At 40.7% G+C, this 19,138-nt stretch overlaps 1 protein-coding gene across 4 annotated transcripts in view; it reads left to right on the top strand.

Moving 5' to 3' along the window:
• Positions 1 to 18,828, top strand: part of nckap1 (NCK-associated protein 1) — a 58,020-nt gene extending 39,192 nt beyond the window's left edge. For all 4 annotated transcript variants that reach the window (XM_060877007.1, XM_060877008.1, XM_060877009.1 and 1 more), the window contains 14 exons: positions 4,046 to 4,165; positions 5,603 to 5,742; positions 6,195 to 6,326; positions 8,699 to 8,917; positions 10,413 to 10,543; positions 10,801 to 10,898; positions 13,193 to 13,286; positions 14,241 to 14,323; positions 14,587 to 14,667; positions 14,746 to 14,839; positions 15,738 to 15,854; positions 16,023 to 16,132; positions 17,136 to 17,225; positions 17,781 to 18,828. In XM_060877007.1, the coding sequence (XP_060732990.1) occupies positions 4,046 to 4,165; positions 5,603 to 5,742; positions 6,195 to 6,326; positions 8,699 to 8,917; positions 10,413 to 10,543; positions 10,801 to 10,898; positions 13,193 to 13,286; positions 14,241 to 14,323; positions 14,587 to 14,667; positions 14,746 to 14,839; positions 15,738 to 15,854; positions 16,023 to 16,132; positions 17,136 to 17,225; positions 17,781 to 17,897 (1,626 nt within the window). In that variant the 3' untranslated portion in view covers positions 17,898 to 18,828. The remainder of the gene's footprint in view (positions 1 to 4,045; positions 4,166 to 5,602; positions 5,743 to 6,194; positions 6,327 to 8,698; positions 8,918 to 10,412; positions 10,544 to 10,800; positions 10,899 to 13,192; positions 13,287 to 14,240; positions 14,324 to 14,586; positions 14,668 to 14,745; positions 14,840 to 15,737; positions 15,855 to 16,022; positions 16,133 to 17,135; positions 17,226 to 17,780) is intronic.
• Positions 18,829 to 19,138: the final 310 nt, after the last annotated feature.

The raw sequence follows: 19,138 nt of genomic DNA, 5'->3' as shown, positions 1-19,138 counted from the left end.
ATCATTTTTCACAGAATGATAGAAAGCTCCACAGTGGGTTTCTTGTCCCTCAGTAATAAAGATGTCCACATGTCTATCTCCCGATATGTCATATATGATATGTAAGTAGCCCGCAGTAGGGTTTATAGCCTCTCCAGTTTGTTTATAGACATCATCTGTGGTGCTCGTGCACAGACACCACCGCTTAAACAGACCATTCACTGTGCGCCTGCCATGAAACCCCTAATTATCTGCTTTCACTGGATTTAATGGGCTCATTTACATCCAGAGGGCAAAAATAATCAATAGTGAATTATTCAAACACTAAAACCTTAGTGTTTTATTTAGTCAGAACTCATTTGTTTAATTGGTAGGCGCAAGCAAAACCAGTCTGCCGTAAACACTCGGCACATGCGAGGCTAATTAACTTAATACAGCCGTGATAATGCTGTTCGCTCAGTCTGCTGTGTGTGGCTGAGTGAAGGAGGCTGTGTTCTCCTTAAAGAGGCATTTTATACATCTCTGAAATGTGCCCTCAGTGAATATGGTCAGTGTGGACCAAAATAAACCAGTCTCTCTCTATCTCTAGGTCTCTCTCTGTCTACCAGGAGAGCTATACAGTGATTTTACCATTTGTCCATTTATAGATTTATTTATTTATTTATTAACAAAATGCAGAAATCTATTGCAGAGACCCTCAAACAACGCTATAATATTCGTTGGTCTATTGAATCAGTATTTTCCCCAGCAAAAATTTGCAAATGTAGTTCTCTAGAAATATTGATGTCTATGCAAGTCTATATCAAGTGAACATTTGTGTAAAAATGCTACCTTTTCCATGTCATGGCCTTTTTATTATACATGCAACAGCAACGTTAGCGCAGCAGCAGCAAACACAACAACAACAATGGCGGATGTTGCTTTACTGTTACTGCTCATGGCTTTGTGAACCTACATTGGCATCCAAACGCGGCGAATCCAACGTGTACGTGCAGCTCCATGTAATTTCTATAAACAGAGGTTGCAATCGAGAAAGTACATAACGTTATTTTATTATTAACACAGAAAAAAGTTAACCTTAGCATGTAGCTACCTACCATCATGTGTGCTGATAAAATAATAATTTTGCAGTAAACATTAGTATACTTAAGGTACATTATCAAAGCGCTAACAGTAGCCCCGCCCACAGCCCCTGACGTAACCGGTTTTTGAGTCTAGACCAGCAACGTTTTGGTGCTACTTAAGAACAACTTTTCATGGTTCAGAGCCGGTGCTTTGGCTGTCGAAACAGAACGAACTGGTTCTAAATTAGGCTCTGGCTCTGAACCAGCTCTCAAACTGCCTCGGTGGAAAAAGGGGCATTGGTGACCCTGGGATTCATACGTGCTAACTAGCACGTATGAATCTTTATGATTAGGGAAGTGGAACATCCCATTGCAGATTTATTCCTCTGTTTAATTTATAATAAGGTATTTATATAGTTTCTACTTGATTTTTAGAGAATGGCTTTAGAGATTTGTGTTCATTCAACAACAAGAGCATGAGTGAGATCAGGCACTGATGTCAGGTGAGGAGGCCTGGGACATGGTCAGTGTTCCAGTTCATCCCAAAGGTGTTCTGTGCGGTTGCTTGGTCAGGACACTTGAGTTCTTCCATGCCGACCTTTGGCAAACGTGGCACTTGCTTTGTGCACAGGGACATTGTCATGTACATTGAACATTCATTGACATTGAACAGGTTCGGACCTCTTAGTTCCAGTAAATGGAAATTGTCATTCTGTACCATACCAAGACATTCTCTAGAATTGTTTATTTTCTACTGTGGGTTGAGGTCAATATGCGGTTCAACACAAAAGAGCAACAAATGGCTGCTATGTTTAAGTGTCCACACACATAGTTAAGCCACATAGGGCACATCAAGCACATTTGGAACATGCCATCATGATGATAGCACATTGCATTCCATTATTTCCTGTGTGGTTAATTGCATGTCATTTGCAGGAATGAACTCGCATGATCTCAAGATGCCAAAGGCCAGAAACTGTAGTTCCTCATGGACAATAGGGAAGTGAGCTGACACTAATCTATTGATGATAGCTAACAACAAACAGTTCTACTGAACTCTTATTGAACAGGCTAGGCTTGAAACCAGACAAAAACATAAACATGGGCCTAGAACTCAGTAAAGTACTTGATTTGTGTTATAGGTAGATTCACAGGGAAGTGCCGTGCAGCAGGGAGAGCAAGTCATGTAATCCTTTGGAAACGAGTTGGGTTCTTGCTCAGGACACAAGAGAGGTCCAACTCCTGGCATTTAAAGTGCTATTAAATACTTTCCCCAGATTGTTGCTCACGCAATCAACTCTGAAATTGCTCAGGCTCAGTTTGTTTCCACTCTAAGGGATTGGTGTAACTCTCAGCTCCAGCTATTGGGCACAGCCAGAGCTCAGAATAATTGGACTAGTAGTTCAGGGCCACACGCTGTCTTTGATTTTGCGTGTTAGTGGATGGTCAATATGGCTTTGGTTATACTTAAATATTTATCCACCCAGCACTCCCTTATCATACAACCAGTTATGGGTGAGGGCTAAAATGCTTCTTCTGGAAGACAGCCAACTGCATCACAGTGCATAGTAACACACTCAGATGAAGGTGCTATGTAAACTCTTCCACATGTACGCACTTATAAACGCTCACCATTGATGGTATCGCTGGGATTTACGAGAAAGGGAGTAATCAATATCTCTCACTCTGAGAGCATGGCAAATCAAGTGAGCACTTTTCTGTTGCTCCAATAGATTAGATCCATTTAGATGACTTTTTTTTTTTTTTTTAAAGATCGTGGATCCAAAGATTCATGTGTATAGATTTCAAGTTAAAAAGGTTTTGTGATTCACATTATTTATTCCGTTGAATTCTGCTTCAAAGATTCAATTGAGTTTTGGGCTAAAATATCATGGTACTTTACAGAATTCTTGATGCCACCCATCCATCCTGTACCGCTAGTTGCACTAGCAAAGCAATGGCAAAGATTCTGTTTCTTCTTTATCACTTTTGTCTCATCCTCCTTTTCTCATCTGTGAATTTCCCTGCCTTCATTTTCACTTTGGTTCTTGGCTCTACATTAATTAGTACTCCTCTTCTCTTCTCTCTTTCCTTCCTTCTCTCTGTCTGTCTGCCCTTTTTATGAGTATATAGAAACGATTGATTCATTTTGTCACTAATTGAAGCGTACGCTAGCGAGGCTACCAGTGCTCAAATGGGTTAAACATCCTTCAGCACACCAAACTCAACAGCTTCCTGTTCCACTGGATGCACTTGGCATCGGCCGATCTGCCTCCGTTCCCCGATCTGATCTGGTAAACAGTCTTGTGTGTTTCCTCCGAACTCAGGCTTAAATGAGCGTTTAAATGTGCACTCAGACAGGCCATGTGATTACTGCAGCAGGACCGGGCAGGCTGAACTGTCCCAGAGCTCTTAGAAGAATAAAAGAGATTTATGGTGGGGTAGGTGGCTTGGGTTTCCCTTGTTCAAACATGAAACTCCCTCTCTCAGCAGCTCAGAAATGTGCCTCTTCCTATGGCCACTTCACATCTTTGGACAGCTGCAGCCTTTGTTTATGTTGGAAAGGCATTAGAAGTTTCCAGAAAAATTTCCATCCTTACACAGGAACCTCTTCTTTTTTTTTTTTTTTTTTAAACAACAAAGGTCTTTTTTTGCGAAGGTCAGGGTGTCTGTTTCTTTGGAATAACTCCAGCTGAAGAGCATCAGTGTTGCAATCCACATTCGCTCTCCAAGCTGGTGCAAGTTTAGGTTGAAGTCAGAAATTTCACTCGTTCTATGAGAATGTTTTTTTTTTTTTTTGTTTTTTTTTTTTCTGTGGGGAGACAAACTGCTGAGTTCTTGCTGGACCTTTCAGGCAGTAGAAAAAGGCCGAGTAAGTGGTGGGGAAAAGAGAGAGGGAGGTGGATAAAAGTGGACAAGAGTATTTGAAATGACCGTGACAAAGAACTGTGAGCAAGCTTGAAAATTAGACACTTGTTCTGTTTTTTTTTCCCCTCTGGCAGAGGCACCATATTGGCGATCGCAGTCTGTCTTTGTGTAACATGTTTCTGGATGAGATGGCCAAACAGGCTCGCAACCTCATCACTGACATCTGCACAGAGCAGTGCACCCTGAGTGACCAGGTCAGTATCACCCTAATCTCAAACCTCACCCCAATCACCATCATCCTGATTTTTAATCTCGTATCTCTCCCTGAACACCGTTACTTATCGTCGTCGTTCTCTTCTTAAACACCATAACCTGATCCTTTAGCCTTCCTCAAACATTCACTCCCAAACCCTTATCTATTGTTCTTGCTTATCTTTAATACAGTCCCCTTGTTCATAAGGTCTACTCTACCTTAAGCACCATGTCCCTGATCCTGAACCACTAACAACCCTATAAACACCTTTATCCATAAACGAACCCTCCCTAAATGCCCCACACTTTATCTGTATCCTCTGACCTTAACCATAAACACCATTATTTTCCTTAACCAATACAGCCTTATCAACACCATGACTCGCTTTTAACCATTAAACACCATGACCTTCCATAACCAGTACAGCCCCATAGACACCATGACTCTCACCAGTAAACCAGTAAACACCACAACCTCCCTTAACCAGTACAATCCCATCAAAACCATGATCTCTCACCTTAAACATTGACACCACAAACATGACCCTTACATCCCATAAGCACCACAACCTCCTTAACCATTATCATTTGAACACTCCATACACACCATGACTCCTGTTCTTACCCATTAACACCATGACTCCTGTTCTTAACCATTAACACCATAAACCCCATGATTTTTACATCCTTTAAACAGCATGACCCTTGCATCCCATAAACACCACAGCTCTTGCGTCCCATAAACACTATGAACCTTACGTTCCATAAACCATTAATCGCCCCATGACACCATGGGCACCTTACTCTAAACCCTAACCTAAACACCATCTAACATCTGATCATTGTGACCTTAAGCCATTTCACTTGGCCACAAATACTATAATTCCTGCTTTTAATTAGACCATTATTATTTCTTCAAACAACATTTTGTAAATTAAGTGTCTATAAGCTTCCTTATTTGTTATCCAAGTTATTATTGTAGCTCCCGTACAAAACTTAGCAAACCTTTGACTCTAAACCTGTCCTTGCTGTTCAGCTGCATTTGGGGTAAAATGTTTTGTGTTTTTGGTTGAACTTCTTATTTAAGTGCCATGTTACCAGATGAGAAATGTGCTGACTTATGTAGGCTTCTGCAACCTTATGTGGAACAAATTTGCCCTTCGGCAACCTCGATTTTTTTCCTCCAAAAAATCGAGGTGCTTTAGGAAAGCAAAACTTCACCAGATGTTTTCTCCTCAGCCAAGCGCATATATCAACCCCTCCCCTCCTCTTGAGATAATGTTCAGAGATTTCTCCTCGACCGTGTTATTGTAATAATATGAGCAAACAGGATAAGGACTCGTAACTCTTCCAGTGTATGCTGCTCTTGTCTCTTTGCTTGCTCATTGGTATAAAAAAGTGAAGGGGCCCTTTTTCCCGTTTCCCCCTCGACCATGCAGCTACTGCCAAAGCACTGCGCCAAAACCATCAGTCAGGCCGTGAACAAGAAGTCCAAGAAGCAGACTGGGAAGAAAGGAGAGCCAGAGCGAGAGAAGCCTGGGGTGGAGAGCATGAGGAAGAACAGATTGCTTGTCACCAAGTAAGCAGCACCCCAGTCTCAGTGACACGTGCACAGGCACACATGCATCGTCATTGGTACATCAGTCAATTCAACACAGCTTACATGACACACAAGTATAGCTAATTCCAAAACTTGGCACTACACACTTCAAAAACTCTCTTTATATGCCAAGAGTTCCTCTTAATCCAGCCTGCTGGTGGTCTCTGCTACTTGATCTGGCCTCCCTGGAAACACACACATACATACAGATCCTTCATCCATTAGAAAGAAGATAGATTTTGATCTCTTACTCAAATATCCCACTTCCACCGAGGCATTAATATACAGCGAGCTCAGAATCAGTGTCAGTTATGTTTTCTTCAAGGCCAAGCTTCATTCTGTTTCATTAATCTGAAGAAAATGAGTTTTTAATGCTAGCTGCTGTCTGACAGAAAGTGTTGTGGTTTTTTTTTTTTTTTTAACGTTCCTAGCTTGGATAAGCTGCACACAGCACTGTCAGAGCTTTGTTTCTCCATCAACTATGTACCCAACATGGTGGTCTGGGAGCACACCTTTACCCCACGCGAATATCTGACCTCCCACTTGGAGATCCGCTTCACCAAGTGAGTCTCTATTTCATCTTTTAATAATATTCAGTTTTAGCTCAAACCTTTCTTTCTACAGTGGTATGTCTGATTCGCCAAAGCATATAAGAAAAAAGTAAGATCTGCATAACCTTTAGGGAACACATGAAGAAACATATCAGCTACGCCAATTCTTATTCGATTCTTTAGGATGTTTCCATAATATCAATTAAAATATAAAATTTTGTTCTTAAGTAGCGCTTGTGTATGATAACGTTAGGAACATGCTAGGAGTGGAAGCAGACGTAGCGGTGTAGCAACAGCAGCCGATCGCACGGCCGAAGTTTTATCGCGTTATTTATGGCAACTCTGGAGGACTGGGCATCGGGAAGGCTGACATAGATTTTTGGAGAATCACAGCTGGACCTAATAAGTCTCAGCCTTATCATTGATATTAAGTAAAGCATTCAGCTTTGTGTAAAAGCACTTCTCATACCTCAAAAGGTCACCCATAACAGTGAAATATAGCTGCACGTTCGCCTCACACCTCCAGGGTCGGGGTTTCGATTCCCACCTCCACCTTGTGTGTGTGGAGTTTGCATGTTCTCCCCGTGCCTTGGGGGTTTCCTCCGGTTACTCCGTTTTCCTCCCCCGGTCCAAAGACATGCATGGTAGGTTGATTGGCATCTCTGTAAAATTGTCCGTAGTGTGTGATTGCGTGAGTGAATGAGAGTGTGTGTGTGTGTGCCCTGTGATGGGTTGGCACTCCGTCCAGGGTGTATCCTGCCTTGATGCCCGATGACGCCTGAGATAGGCACAGGCTCCCCGTGACCCGAGGTAGTTCGGATAAGCGGTAGAAAGTGAGTGAGTGAGAGAGAGTGTTTACAATACATTTTGTTATTGTAAAATCGAGAGCTTTTATGTTGTTATAATAATACACTTTTGCTGAATTAGTCAAATACACTATAATCGACACCCTTTATTTTATTTTTTTTTACATCCAAAGATTGGTGATTTTACGTGAAATCGGTTTTTCTTATATGATTTACAAGACCACATGCAAGTCCAGTTCATATAAACCTCCACGCTTCGACAGCCTGCGGCACATTTCTTTCGTCTATCCCAGGACTCGTGTTATCCAGTTCTCACTGTTAATACTGTTTCTGTATGTTTCCTTTCCTCACAGGGAGGTTTTACTATGCTTTATTTCAGAGAAATATACAGCTCACTGTTTAATTAAACCGTGAATTGGAAAACAAGCGTCAAGGGCCGTTTTGGCCTTTATTGTTCCACCTGTGATTTATTGGTGCAGCTGACAGGAGTTTGGGTTAGAGTTGACTTTTGACGTGGCTCCAAATCCAAGCCCTGTCCAAGCACATAAACACGCGCTGAGGAGTAACAGGTATTTTCCACTGCGGGGTTCAGAAACTCTGACGCGTTTAGGCTGGCCGTGTCTGTGAACCCTTCTAGATGCTCATGCTTTTTATCGACGAGGCTTTATTAGTACAGCTCCCTACTACGTCCTCTCCTCACCCTTCCTGTAGGTCACGTTGTGGAAATCTGGGAAAAGGGTTTTATAGTAAAACATTTCACCCAGAGTTTTTCCACTGTATTAGCATCACCTTGATGATAACCTTACATTGGTGATGCAATGGTGCCGTAAACGAGCACCAAATGACGTTACAGCACTTGTTTAAAAATGTTTTTAAAAACTTGGTAAAAACAGTGGATTTAAAGGTTATACATGATTTTATTAATTACCCTAAGAGTATTTATTGTAGCGTATTAATAAATAGTATAATAATAATTAGCGTAGTATAATAAATAGTGATTAATTATTGAGTTTTGGTACTAGTGAAGATTTGGCACCATTAGCTAGTTTATCAGTATGGGATAGTTTATATACTCACTAATTATGTCCTGATTGTTAGTTATTTCTACACCAATAGCTTACAAGGGAGTTTTCCCAGTAGTAATACTTAGTTCAGTTAATTAGGGTTTCAGCGTTTCAAAATTCTCACTAGTACAAATCCTGTTAAATTATATGGAAAGCTTTAAAAAAAGAGGGAGAGAGAGGAAAAAAAACGTTTAATCCGTCGTACAATCACAGAACAAGTGATTTACAAAGCTGAAAAAGAAACCTGCCTTCTGGTTTGGTATGCATGTTGGTCCAATACCACCTTCTGGTACATCTAGTATAAGACTTGAGATAATTTATTCAACAAATTATTAGCATGAATAATTATGCTAGTAAGCTTACTCAGTCAGTAGGTGTCACTATACCATAATAAGAATAGCAGATAGTAATTTATGAATACGTATTTATAAAACGTGTTTTTGTGCTCCCAGTTTGTAAAAGGCGGCCATTTAATGACCACGTACATGGCTTTGCATCATCTCGATCCTTTCAGGTCCATAGTTGGAATGACCATGTATAACCAGGCCACACAGGAGATCGCGAAGCCGTCTGAGCTCTTGACCAGCGTGCGAGCCTACATGACGGTGCTGCAATCCATCGAGAACTATGTCCAGATTGATATAACCAGAGTGTTTAACAACGTGCTGTTGCAGCAGACACAACACCTGGACAGCCACGGAGAACCAACCATCACCAGCCTCTACACTAACTGGTGAGACAAACACACACACACACGTATATAATGTAATTATGCCTGTATGGCTAACATACTTCTTCCTAATCCCTTATTTGTAGTCTAATCTTAACTACTATGTAGATCCATATAACTAGAGCACTGTGTTGATTATCCTAACTACTTCCTACTCATAGTTTTAGCTTTACCATCAGTGTTCCGGTACTCTTTAACATAATTTAACTGTAAATCGCACTTGAGGCATACCTCAAGGTTCAGTTTTAGGACCTTTTTAGTTTTAGTTTAGGATGTTCCGGCTGAAATCAACACCAGCATTAATACAGATGTCACTGTGGTCTATATGATGTATGTTTTATACACCTGGTGAGATCTCACAGACTATCCACCAACAGGAGCCAATGTTCATTGGTTAAATAAGTACACAAACTATGGGATAACACTGAAGAAACAAGAATAAAAACTAAGGGCGAGTGATCTGGGAACAAGAAGAGTTTGGATGGTGATTAATTCTTGATGTATTCTTACAGCTGGCTAATAAACAAGTTTTGTCTTGCACCTCTTGGCTTTTCTCCAGGTCCCCTGATTTCCTCCTCTTGTCCAACGACATGCCTTGTGAGCCGATTGGCATCTCTAAATTGTTTATGGTGTGTGATTTTTGATTTGCGTTGGGCTGTCACCCCATCTGGGGTTGTCCCACACCTTGTTCTTTGAGTCCCCTTTGGATAAAATCCAGGTTCCCCACAACCCTGTGTGGGATAAGTTGAACGATGGATGGATGGATAGATGGACGGATGGCTATTGTTTGACTCTATAAACATAGACAAATAGTAAAAGGTTCAAAATCTTCATTAGCAAAGACTGCATGCCTTGCCGAAGATTCGATTCAATTCTTATTTCTTTGTATCGTCCTTTTAACAACAGACATTGTCTCAAAGCAGCTTTCTAGAACATAAGAAACATAATACAAAAATTGTATTATACAAAGATTAATATAATACAAATATTCAAGATTCATATTAGACTTATATTTAAATGTGTTTGTATTTATCCTCAATGAGCAAGCCTGAGGTGACCGAGGCAAGGAAAAACTCCCTTAAATGGAAAAGGAAGAAACCTTGAGAGGAACCAGACTCGAAAGGGAATCCATCCTTATTTAGGTGACAGTAGAGGGTGTGATTATAAATATACAGTCTGACTATTGTGTATTGATTATAAGGTTGTTTTCCTCAAAGACCATATGAAGTTGGCATCTCCTCTTAGAATTCCCGAATACTCCACAAGGTAGAATCAAACGGGAGCTGGTACAATCTCTGGATGCCACGGGATGGGTAAAAAAAAAGAGAAACGGTGGAGGTGAATTAGCAAAGTTGCTGTTTATAATATTAGCAAGCACCATCTGATCATGTGCATTTAATCAGATGTACTACAGGACAAGATTATGGGAAGTATTACGTGTATGCCTGACTAAAGAGAGAAGTCTTTAATCTACAAGACGTGTTGACTCTTCTTTCAGGTATCTGGAGACTTTGCTTCGGCAGGTGAGCAACGGCCACATAGCTTACTTTCCTGCCATGAAAGCGTTTGTCAATCTTCCAACTGAGAACGAGCTCACCTTTAACGCCGAGGAGTATTCCGACATCTCTGGTAACCTCTCCAAAATTCACCCAGCACTTCTAAAATATCCAAATATTAATAAACGGTTTAACGAATTATAATTAAGCACTGTTTTGTATAGTATATAGTACAGTATATATAGTATGTATAGTATAGTGCTCTCTGTCGTCTTTGTTTTTTTTTTTTTTATTTTAAGCCTTCATTGAATCCAGCATCATCGTTGTCATTTTAGCGTTTCGGTGTTTTCGATGCTGGTCTGAAATATCTGTCTTCTGTATGCAATTCAGAAATGCGTTCCCTTTCTGAGCTACTGGGTCCATATGGAATGAAGTTCCTCAGTGAGAGCCTGATGTGGCACATCTCTTCCCAGGTGGCTGAACTAAAGGTGAGGAGGTTATCATCTTGCTAACAAATGCGTCACGTTTGTCATGTTTACAGTAGATGTTGTCAGATATTAAAGCTCATGAACTTGCATCAGTCCACTGAGTACAATGCTGCTAGATGATTACAATCATGCAGTAGGTGTTCAAAGCCATGTTCCAGGCCAGGACAAAGTTTCTCCAGGTAAAATTATTTAGTCACGTTGAAAGGTCCACAAGTTATGTTCAAGTGTCCGTGGATATTAAAGAATATTCACGGTCAAGATTTTGTGCCTGCGAGTATTCAAAGTAACGGTCAATTGTCCCCAGATTTTAGAGGTTTTGGCCAAGTGTTCTTAGATGATGTAGGGTGAGGTGTCCAGGATAGTAAAGTCATGGTCATTAACGATGAGATTTATTAATGGTTATGGCCAAGTGTCCTAAGATTTTAAATGTAATGGTCAGGTGTCCCTAAGATATTAAAGGTCATGGCCTTGTGTCCTCAGGCTTTAAAGGTATTGGTCATGTGTCCACAACCGTTAAATCCTAAGGACACTTGACCACAACCGTTAAAACCTGAGGTCAGGTGTCCTTAGGTTTTAAATTTATTGGTCATGTGTCCTCAGGTTTTAAAGGTTGTGGTCATGTGTCCTCAGGTTTTAAATGTACTTGTCATGTGTCCTTAGGTTTTAAATTTATTGGTCATGTGTCCTCAGGTTTTAAAGGTTGTGGTCATGTGTCCTCAGGTTTTAAAGGTTGTGGTCATGTGTCCTCAGGTTTTAAATTTATTGGTCATGTGTCCTCAGGTTTTAAATGTACTTGTCATGTGTCCTTAGGTTTTAAAGTTATTGGTCATGTGTCCTCAGGTTTTAAATTTATTGGTCATGTGTCCTCAGGTTTTAAATGTACTTGTCATGTGTCCTCAGGTTTTAAATGTACTTGTCATGTGTCCTCAGGTTTTAAATGTACTTGTCATGTGTCCTCAGGTTTTAAATGTACTTGTCATGTGTCCTCAGGTTTTAAATGTACTTGTCATGTGTCCTTAGGTTTTAATAAAGATGGTTAGGTGTTTTCAGATATAAAAAAAGATCAAGGCCAGTGATCACATTATGTAAAGATGTTGATGAGGTGGCCCTCGGTTATATTTTGATGTTATTAGGTCTTGCGCTCAAAGGGTAATTCTTATGGGGTTTAGAAGTGAGCTGCCCCCAGATATTGAAGATAACGATGTGTCACCAGGTAATAAAGGTCACGATCATGTGCTCTCAGAGAGTAACAGTCATAGTCACAGGTCTTGACTGAACATGTCTAGGTATTACAGGTGCTGCGTCCTCTGGAACTGGAGATGTTAAAGGCAACGGTGAGACTTTAAGCCACGAAGGGCCGGCGTGGGTGCAGGTTTTCATTCCAACCAAGCAGAAGCCACACCTGATTCCACCTGTTTAATCAGTTGTTCTTGGCTTTTAGTAGACTCTGGTGTGGCTTCTGCTTGGTTGGAACGAAAACCTGCACCCACACCGGCCCTTCCCGGATAAGATCGGACACCGCCGCTTTAAGCCGTCTCAGGTTAATAATTGTCTGAAAGCACTAATTGGTTTGCTTCTCTCTGTTGGCTTCTTCGGCTGCTAAGAGCATTCTCTATCTGCCTGGGAGCATTTAAATGATCTTATTGTTAATGACATGGTTCTTAGAACCCGAGGGACTGGTGCGTACCTGTAACTCTGTTCAGTAATATCAGACAGTGATTAAACACACTCTTGATACCATAATTAAATTTAAAGTTTACATTAATATAATAAAGAAATACTGTTGTAAATAGTAGGCTATCATGCAGTACGGTAATGTTTTTATGTTCGAATGTCAACATGCTGAAAGTATTTGAAACCCAGTCCAATATCATAGTCATACATTCTCTCTCTGGAATGTGGAAATGTGTGAAGGATTTATGCTTTTCTAACATGCAAAATGTTCTCCACACCTGAAAATAATTTACAGTTGGAAAGAATGGCTTTGCTTATCTGATTTTTTTATTTTTTTTTTCCTCGCGTCTTGCGGTCTCGCTCTTTACACCACGCTGTGTTTGCTTAATGCGAAACATATTTGAACACAAGCACTTTGTTCATGGATGATAGTGTAAACAGTTCAGATATACACGGGGAGCTGAACACTCGATCGTATTTATTATGTCTTTCGTTTTATTTTAAACATGCAGTCAGGAAATAAACGTTAACAGATAATAATTAACGTGTAGATTATGTGTAGAATTGTTCAGGTTCTTTTTATTTTAGGGCTTTGACCAATCTTGCGTTTTGTTCTACAGAAACTGGTGGTGGAGAACGTGGAGGTTCTGTCTCAGATGAGGACCAGCTTTGACAAACCCGAACACATGGCCGCACTTTTCAAGAGACTCACATGTGAGTGTTTGTTAAACCCCTGTCTGGAGTGCATGGAAGGGTGTGACGCTGCTACAACAACTTGTTTACCGCCTTAAAGGTGGGGTCTCCGATAGTCGAGAGATGCTCCAGAAAACTGCGTTAGGCCAGCAGACAAAACAAAAATCAAAACAAACGTGTAGCCAATGAGCAGAAAGGGGCGGGTCTTGTCAATATGGGCGGAGAGAGTGTTCAGTGCGCATGTGTGCATGTGCGCGTATTCACAGATTGGAGTTTCCCGAGTCAATAACTCCTGAGCTAAACACTGTTACTACACAAAACACGGTTGTAGCTGCGTCTCTACATTACTACGATAGAAAAGAGGTGTTATTTGTGTAGTAACAGTGTTTAGCTCAGGAGTTATTGACTCAGGAAACTCCAATCTGTGAAAATGTGACCAACTTCCTGCTCCTTCAGTTCTCTCCAGCGCTGGAAAGCTGATCCTATATTAACACGTCCTACTTCTTACCTTATCGTAAGCCTTTCTTCTCTTTCTTTCTTTGTTTTTATCCTCCGTGTCAATGTTAAATCCTCTTTCTGCTGTCACACTCTCTAACATTCTCTCCGCCGCATATTGACAAGACACGCCCCTTTCTGCTCATTGGCTACACGTTTGTTTTGATTTTTGTTTAGCTTGTCGTCCCGTCTCAGTTTTCTGAAGCATTTCTCAAATATCGGAGACCCCACCTTTAAATGCGGATCACTGAGCTAGGTGACAGCATGTAAATGTGCGCTCTGTGCACCAATCCAAACAGCCATCTCTGGAACCGCATGGCTTTATTAAAGTCATCATAGTTTCAGAATGTGTCAAGAATTGTGCAGGTCTAATTCCGTGGACTTGAAGCAGTCAGTCAGGCACTGGTTTTGAAAGAGAGGGTTGATTTAGGGCAAGGCTGCCTGCTGTTTTAATGTCAGATTTCCTTTGTTCCCTTTTAGCTGTGGACAGTGTGCTCAAGAGGATGACCATCATCGGAGTCATTCTGTCCTTCCGCTCACTGGCACAGGAGGCGCTCCGAGATGTACGTATGACTACATGCGCTAATCCTCGTCTTAGGACACAGGCCTGATCTTCTGGGCTTTATTACAGTGTTAAAATACATCGCAAATATTTCACGCTGTAATGTTATTAGGCTGAGATTATTGATTTGTATCAGACATTTCTGTCATGAAAGCTGAAAGAGCAAAATAAAAACAGCATAGAGACGCGTACGTCGCGATACGAGTTACCCGTTAGCGTATTTTGTATCCAAAACAATCTGATATGTCTCCTTGTTCTTTGAAGGTTCTCTCTTGCCACATTCCTTTCTTGGTCAGCTCTGTGGAGGATTTCAAGGATCACATTCCTCGTGAAACAGACATGAAGGTAACCACCTTCTGCATACCTCCAAACACACACACACACACTCACACACTCAGGTGATATTCTGTGTTTTGTCCTTAGGTGGCCATGAACGTTTATGAGCTTTCCTCAGCAGCAGGCTTGCCCTGTGAGATTGATCCTGCTCTTGTCGTGGCTCTGTCCTCCCAGAAGTCTGGTAAGAAGTGACTTCTTCTATTAGCATTCAGCATGTCAGCAAATACTAGAGGTCTGTGGAGATCAAAAAGAATGCATGTAGAAACAGAGTAGAAGGAACTTTTACCGGTCGACAGACGTGTGTTTTTCTCTCGGTTGTTATAACCTTACACAGAATTTTAGTGGTTGTTGATAAAGCCTGCTAATTATGATAAGTAGGCGCTTAGGAACAAGCACTCGGGGCATCTCAGACAACAGAGGTGGGTTCGATGTCATCTATTACTTTGTAGATGTAAACATTTGTATGAATGGGAAAAACTAACCATTTTCTGAAAATATAGCCCTTTAGTAGGTTATTCGAAAATATAAATTCTGTTCTTATTTATAAGTAAGTTATAAATAAGTTCTTAAATGTCTACTTTCATACGAGTCATTAATCACCACTGTGAAGTGGGACATGACAAAGACATTCAGTGCTGAACATGGACACAGCAAAACAGGTGAAAGTTCTATAATTTGGCACTTTGGCACATAGAAATACGTTTCTTTCATAAATCGAAAGTGAAGTTTATTCCGTTTTCAACTAGTAATATCTGAGTATAAAATGTTCTCTGAATGTGTAGAAGAATGATTTTGGCTCGGCCCATTTGAGATCTTTGTAAAACAGATCTTCACTGTTTACTCTCAGAAGGTCAGACCAAACTCCACATCACCAACTCACTCCGAGAGGGTTGTCCTAATACAAATGCACGTTAATTGCTGGACATCAGCAGCATTTTTCTTGGAAGCTCTAACTCGGGGCCTGCTGAGATATAACGTTTTTCTTCTAGTGCTTTCTGCTTTGTCACTTTCCGAGCCAAAATCGAGGTGTGTTAGTGAAGGGTTGGTGAAGTCATTCTGCCTTTTTTGTGCGATAACAGAAAACATCAGCCCCGAGGAGGAGTACAAGATCGCCTGCCTGCTGATGGTGTTTGTGGCCGTCTCCCTGCCGACCCTGGCCAGCAACGTGATGTCTCAGTACAGCCCTGCAATCGAAGGTATCCATGATGGAAAGAATCCATATGTAATAAAATACACAAACAGCTGAACATTTTTTGACCCGATGTGAAGCAGTGTATCATATTATTGTGTGTGTATGGATCATGAAGTAAACCTCACAGGTAACAACAAATGAGATCATGTAACTCTGCCTTAATGCATTTTAGGGCACTGTAACAACATCCACTGCCTGGCGAAGGCGATTAACCAGATTGCTGCTGCTCTCTTCACCATCCATAAGGGCAGCATTGAGGACCGCCTGAAGGAGTTCCTCGCCGTGAGTTCACCACGTCTACACCTTCAGCAACTTTGACAGATTCAAATTTAAACAGGTTTCACTTATTTGATGCAGCTGTTCTTAGCCTTGGCGCTGAGCTGCCTCGACCTCGATTCGGTGTGACAGCCGAGAGCTCGCTCTTTAAGCAAATTGCTTGTGTTTGACAGAAAGGAAAACTAAGTAGCTCTCAAGGACTAGCCAGTGTCCTCTCTCTCTCTCTCTCTCTCTCTCTCTCTCTCTCACACACACACACACACACACTCACACACACACACACACACACTCTCTAGTTCCCTCATTTCCTGACATAAATCTAACGCTGTTTGATTTTCTGCCTCCAATCAAGAATCCCATCAAAAACGTTGACAACTTGACAGTCTTCTCAACGGCTAGTTTCTTCCTCCCCGGTTTACAGAGTGACCTCAGATCAAAATGGCTGCTCTCACAGTAAACAGTGTAAATTACTTTGAAATGAGTTTATACACATTATATCATTAAACAAATAGCGTAAACCATAAAATCACCGCTTTGAGGTCATCAGCAACAACAATAACGTTAGCACTCACGTTAGTCTAGGTAACGTCTAGACGTTATGTTAATGCATACCTTAAAAACTAGATGAAGGAGTACACCAATGACATTAAAGTTCAATACATGTGCATTAGACTTTCCACAAAGCACCAGAACTTTTTTAACTTTAATAAATGATGGGAAAACTTGTCTGAAGTCGCTCACATCTCTTGATCAAGTGTTTAGAATATTTACATGGCATAACGAAACTGACACACGCTTAATCAGTTCAGACACTAGCTCTCATACAACAGGCCGTATGAATGAGCAGTTATTCATATAATAATATAATCATGTAATAATCCACACAAACACACGCACACTTATCGGTAGACAGATTTCAAACTTGTAGAACGTTTTGTAACATCTGAGAGAGATCCATACCAAAGAGAAACACCTTTAATTGTTCGTGTTTTTCTCTGCGCTTGCTCAGCTCGCCTCCTCCAGTTTGCTGAAGATCGGACAGGAGACGGACAAGACGACCACCAGGAATCGCGAGTCTGTTTATCTTCTCCTCGACATGGTGAGACCCACCACCACCACCACCACCTTTCTTTCTCCTGGCCTTCTGCTTTTAATCATTTATTATCTTATCTTTTAATCACCTTGCCAGCTGGAGCTCCTTGCAACACTAGCGTATTGATGCTTCAATACACAAATATTGAAATAAGAGATGGAATATCACTGCCGGTTGTAGTATTATTAAAAAAAAAGCAGGTAGCTTTACAGAATTTACGTCTGCAGTCATGCAGTCCGTATCTGTCGTCTTGTGATCAGAGAGCAGCTTGTGTGGGATTTGTCTGAAGGATTAGGGGCTCTTTGAAGTGTAATCTACAAGTAGCTGGACTCTGCTGGGTAATGGAAAGTAACGAGCGTCTTGATTAGGCCGAGGACATGTTCGTGTGTGTCCTCCAGACAGTGCCAGAACTGTCTTACACACACACACACACACTCACACACGCACACAGCATCATAGCAGATCGGCAAGCCCACCGCCAAGCCCTGAAATCTGTTCTCACATGGATTTGTGTGTGTGTGTGTGTGCGTGCATGTCTGTGTCTCTGTGTGTGTGTTCTAGATTGTTCAAGAGTCTCCATTTCTCACCATGGACCTGTTGGAGTCATGTTTTCCGTATGTGCTGCTCCGGAACGCGTACCATGCCGTCTACAAGCAGTCAGTATCTGCTTCTGCGTGAGAGCTGACCAGTCACATTCCACACACACACACACACACACACACACACACACACAATTCCTCTGTACTCATTCTCAGTCTTAATGGCGCAACACTTCGTACGGGATCAAATCATCTTTAAAAGGTAAAAAAAAAAAAATAAATAAAAAGAACAAGCCAATATTGACCAGGTAGGAGACGCTACAAGTTTTGCTTGTCAAAGACTAGTAACACTAAATATAATTTTTTGATGTTTTTCTTGTTTTAATTTGTTTTATTATTTTTTTTTAGAGTGGGATGTGGAAAGGGAATTTGCAATGGTTTAAAAAAAAAAAAAGAAAGAAAAAAAAAGAAACAGTATTTGGTTGTGTTGTGAGGGTGGTCTCGGGTGAAGTAATAAAGCACCACGTTATGCTAAAACGCTCTAAAACACTATGAAAAGAAACACAGTGATTCTTATTTCGGTGTCGTTCTAGCGCTAATCTGTGTGGGTTAACATGCGCGTTCTTTCTCTAAAACCTTTTTTTATTAATATATTTCACACAATTTCATGTTCTTTTGACACATTTGACAAAATAACGATATGACACATAGCATCTCATTTGATTAAGCAGAAATGTGGGTATTTACGTGTTCTAAAATAAGCCTATGGTGGTGTTTGTATAAAGCATATTATAATTTTTTAACTAACTTTCATGATGCCTTGCGGCATTTCCGCGACTCCATTGTAACTTTCTGTGCGGTTATGATAAACATTCGTACATATTTATTGAATGTTTATAAGTTGCCTCCCCGTCCCTTTCCTCTCTCTCTCTCTCTCGTCCCTGTTCCCTTTTACCAATTTTATATGTTTTTTGATTTTTTTTGTTGTTTTTTTTCTTTTGGAAATGACCATGTATCTTCCATAACATTAAATAAACATTGGGTCACATGCACTCGACCCGTGTGCTGTCCTCCTGCTTCAAGACGTCCTGTTTTTTTTTTTTCTATCTGATTTAGATTGAAGACAAAGCGTTTGTTTTTTTTTGTTTTTTATCGGTCGTACAGTATCACAGAAGCGTTTGAAATTGAAATAAAATTAAGTGTATTGGCTCAAAACATAAACATAGTGAAAACCGCTAAATGTTAAACAGCGTAGCAGAACGCTGGCGAGGTAACAGGGGGAAATGATTAAAATAAAGAATTTTAAATGTTAAATATTAAATTGATGTACAGAAATGATTGGAATCGGCTTTTTTTTCCATAGAATTCTCCCAAAATGTC

The sequence above is a fragment of the Tachysurus vachellii genome, chromosome 8 (genome assembly GCF_030014155.1).
Source record: "Tachysurus vachellii isolate PV-2020 chromosome 8, HZAU_Pvac_v1, whole genome shotgun sequence".
NCBI lineage: Eukaryota > Metazoa > Chordata > Actinopteri > Siluriformes > Bagridae > Tachysurus > Tachysurus vachellii.
This window is presented reverse-complemented; position numbering and strand designations above follow the sequence as displayed.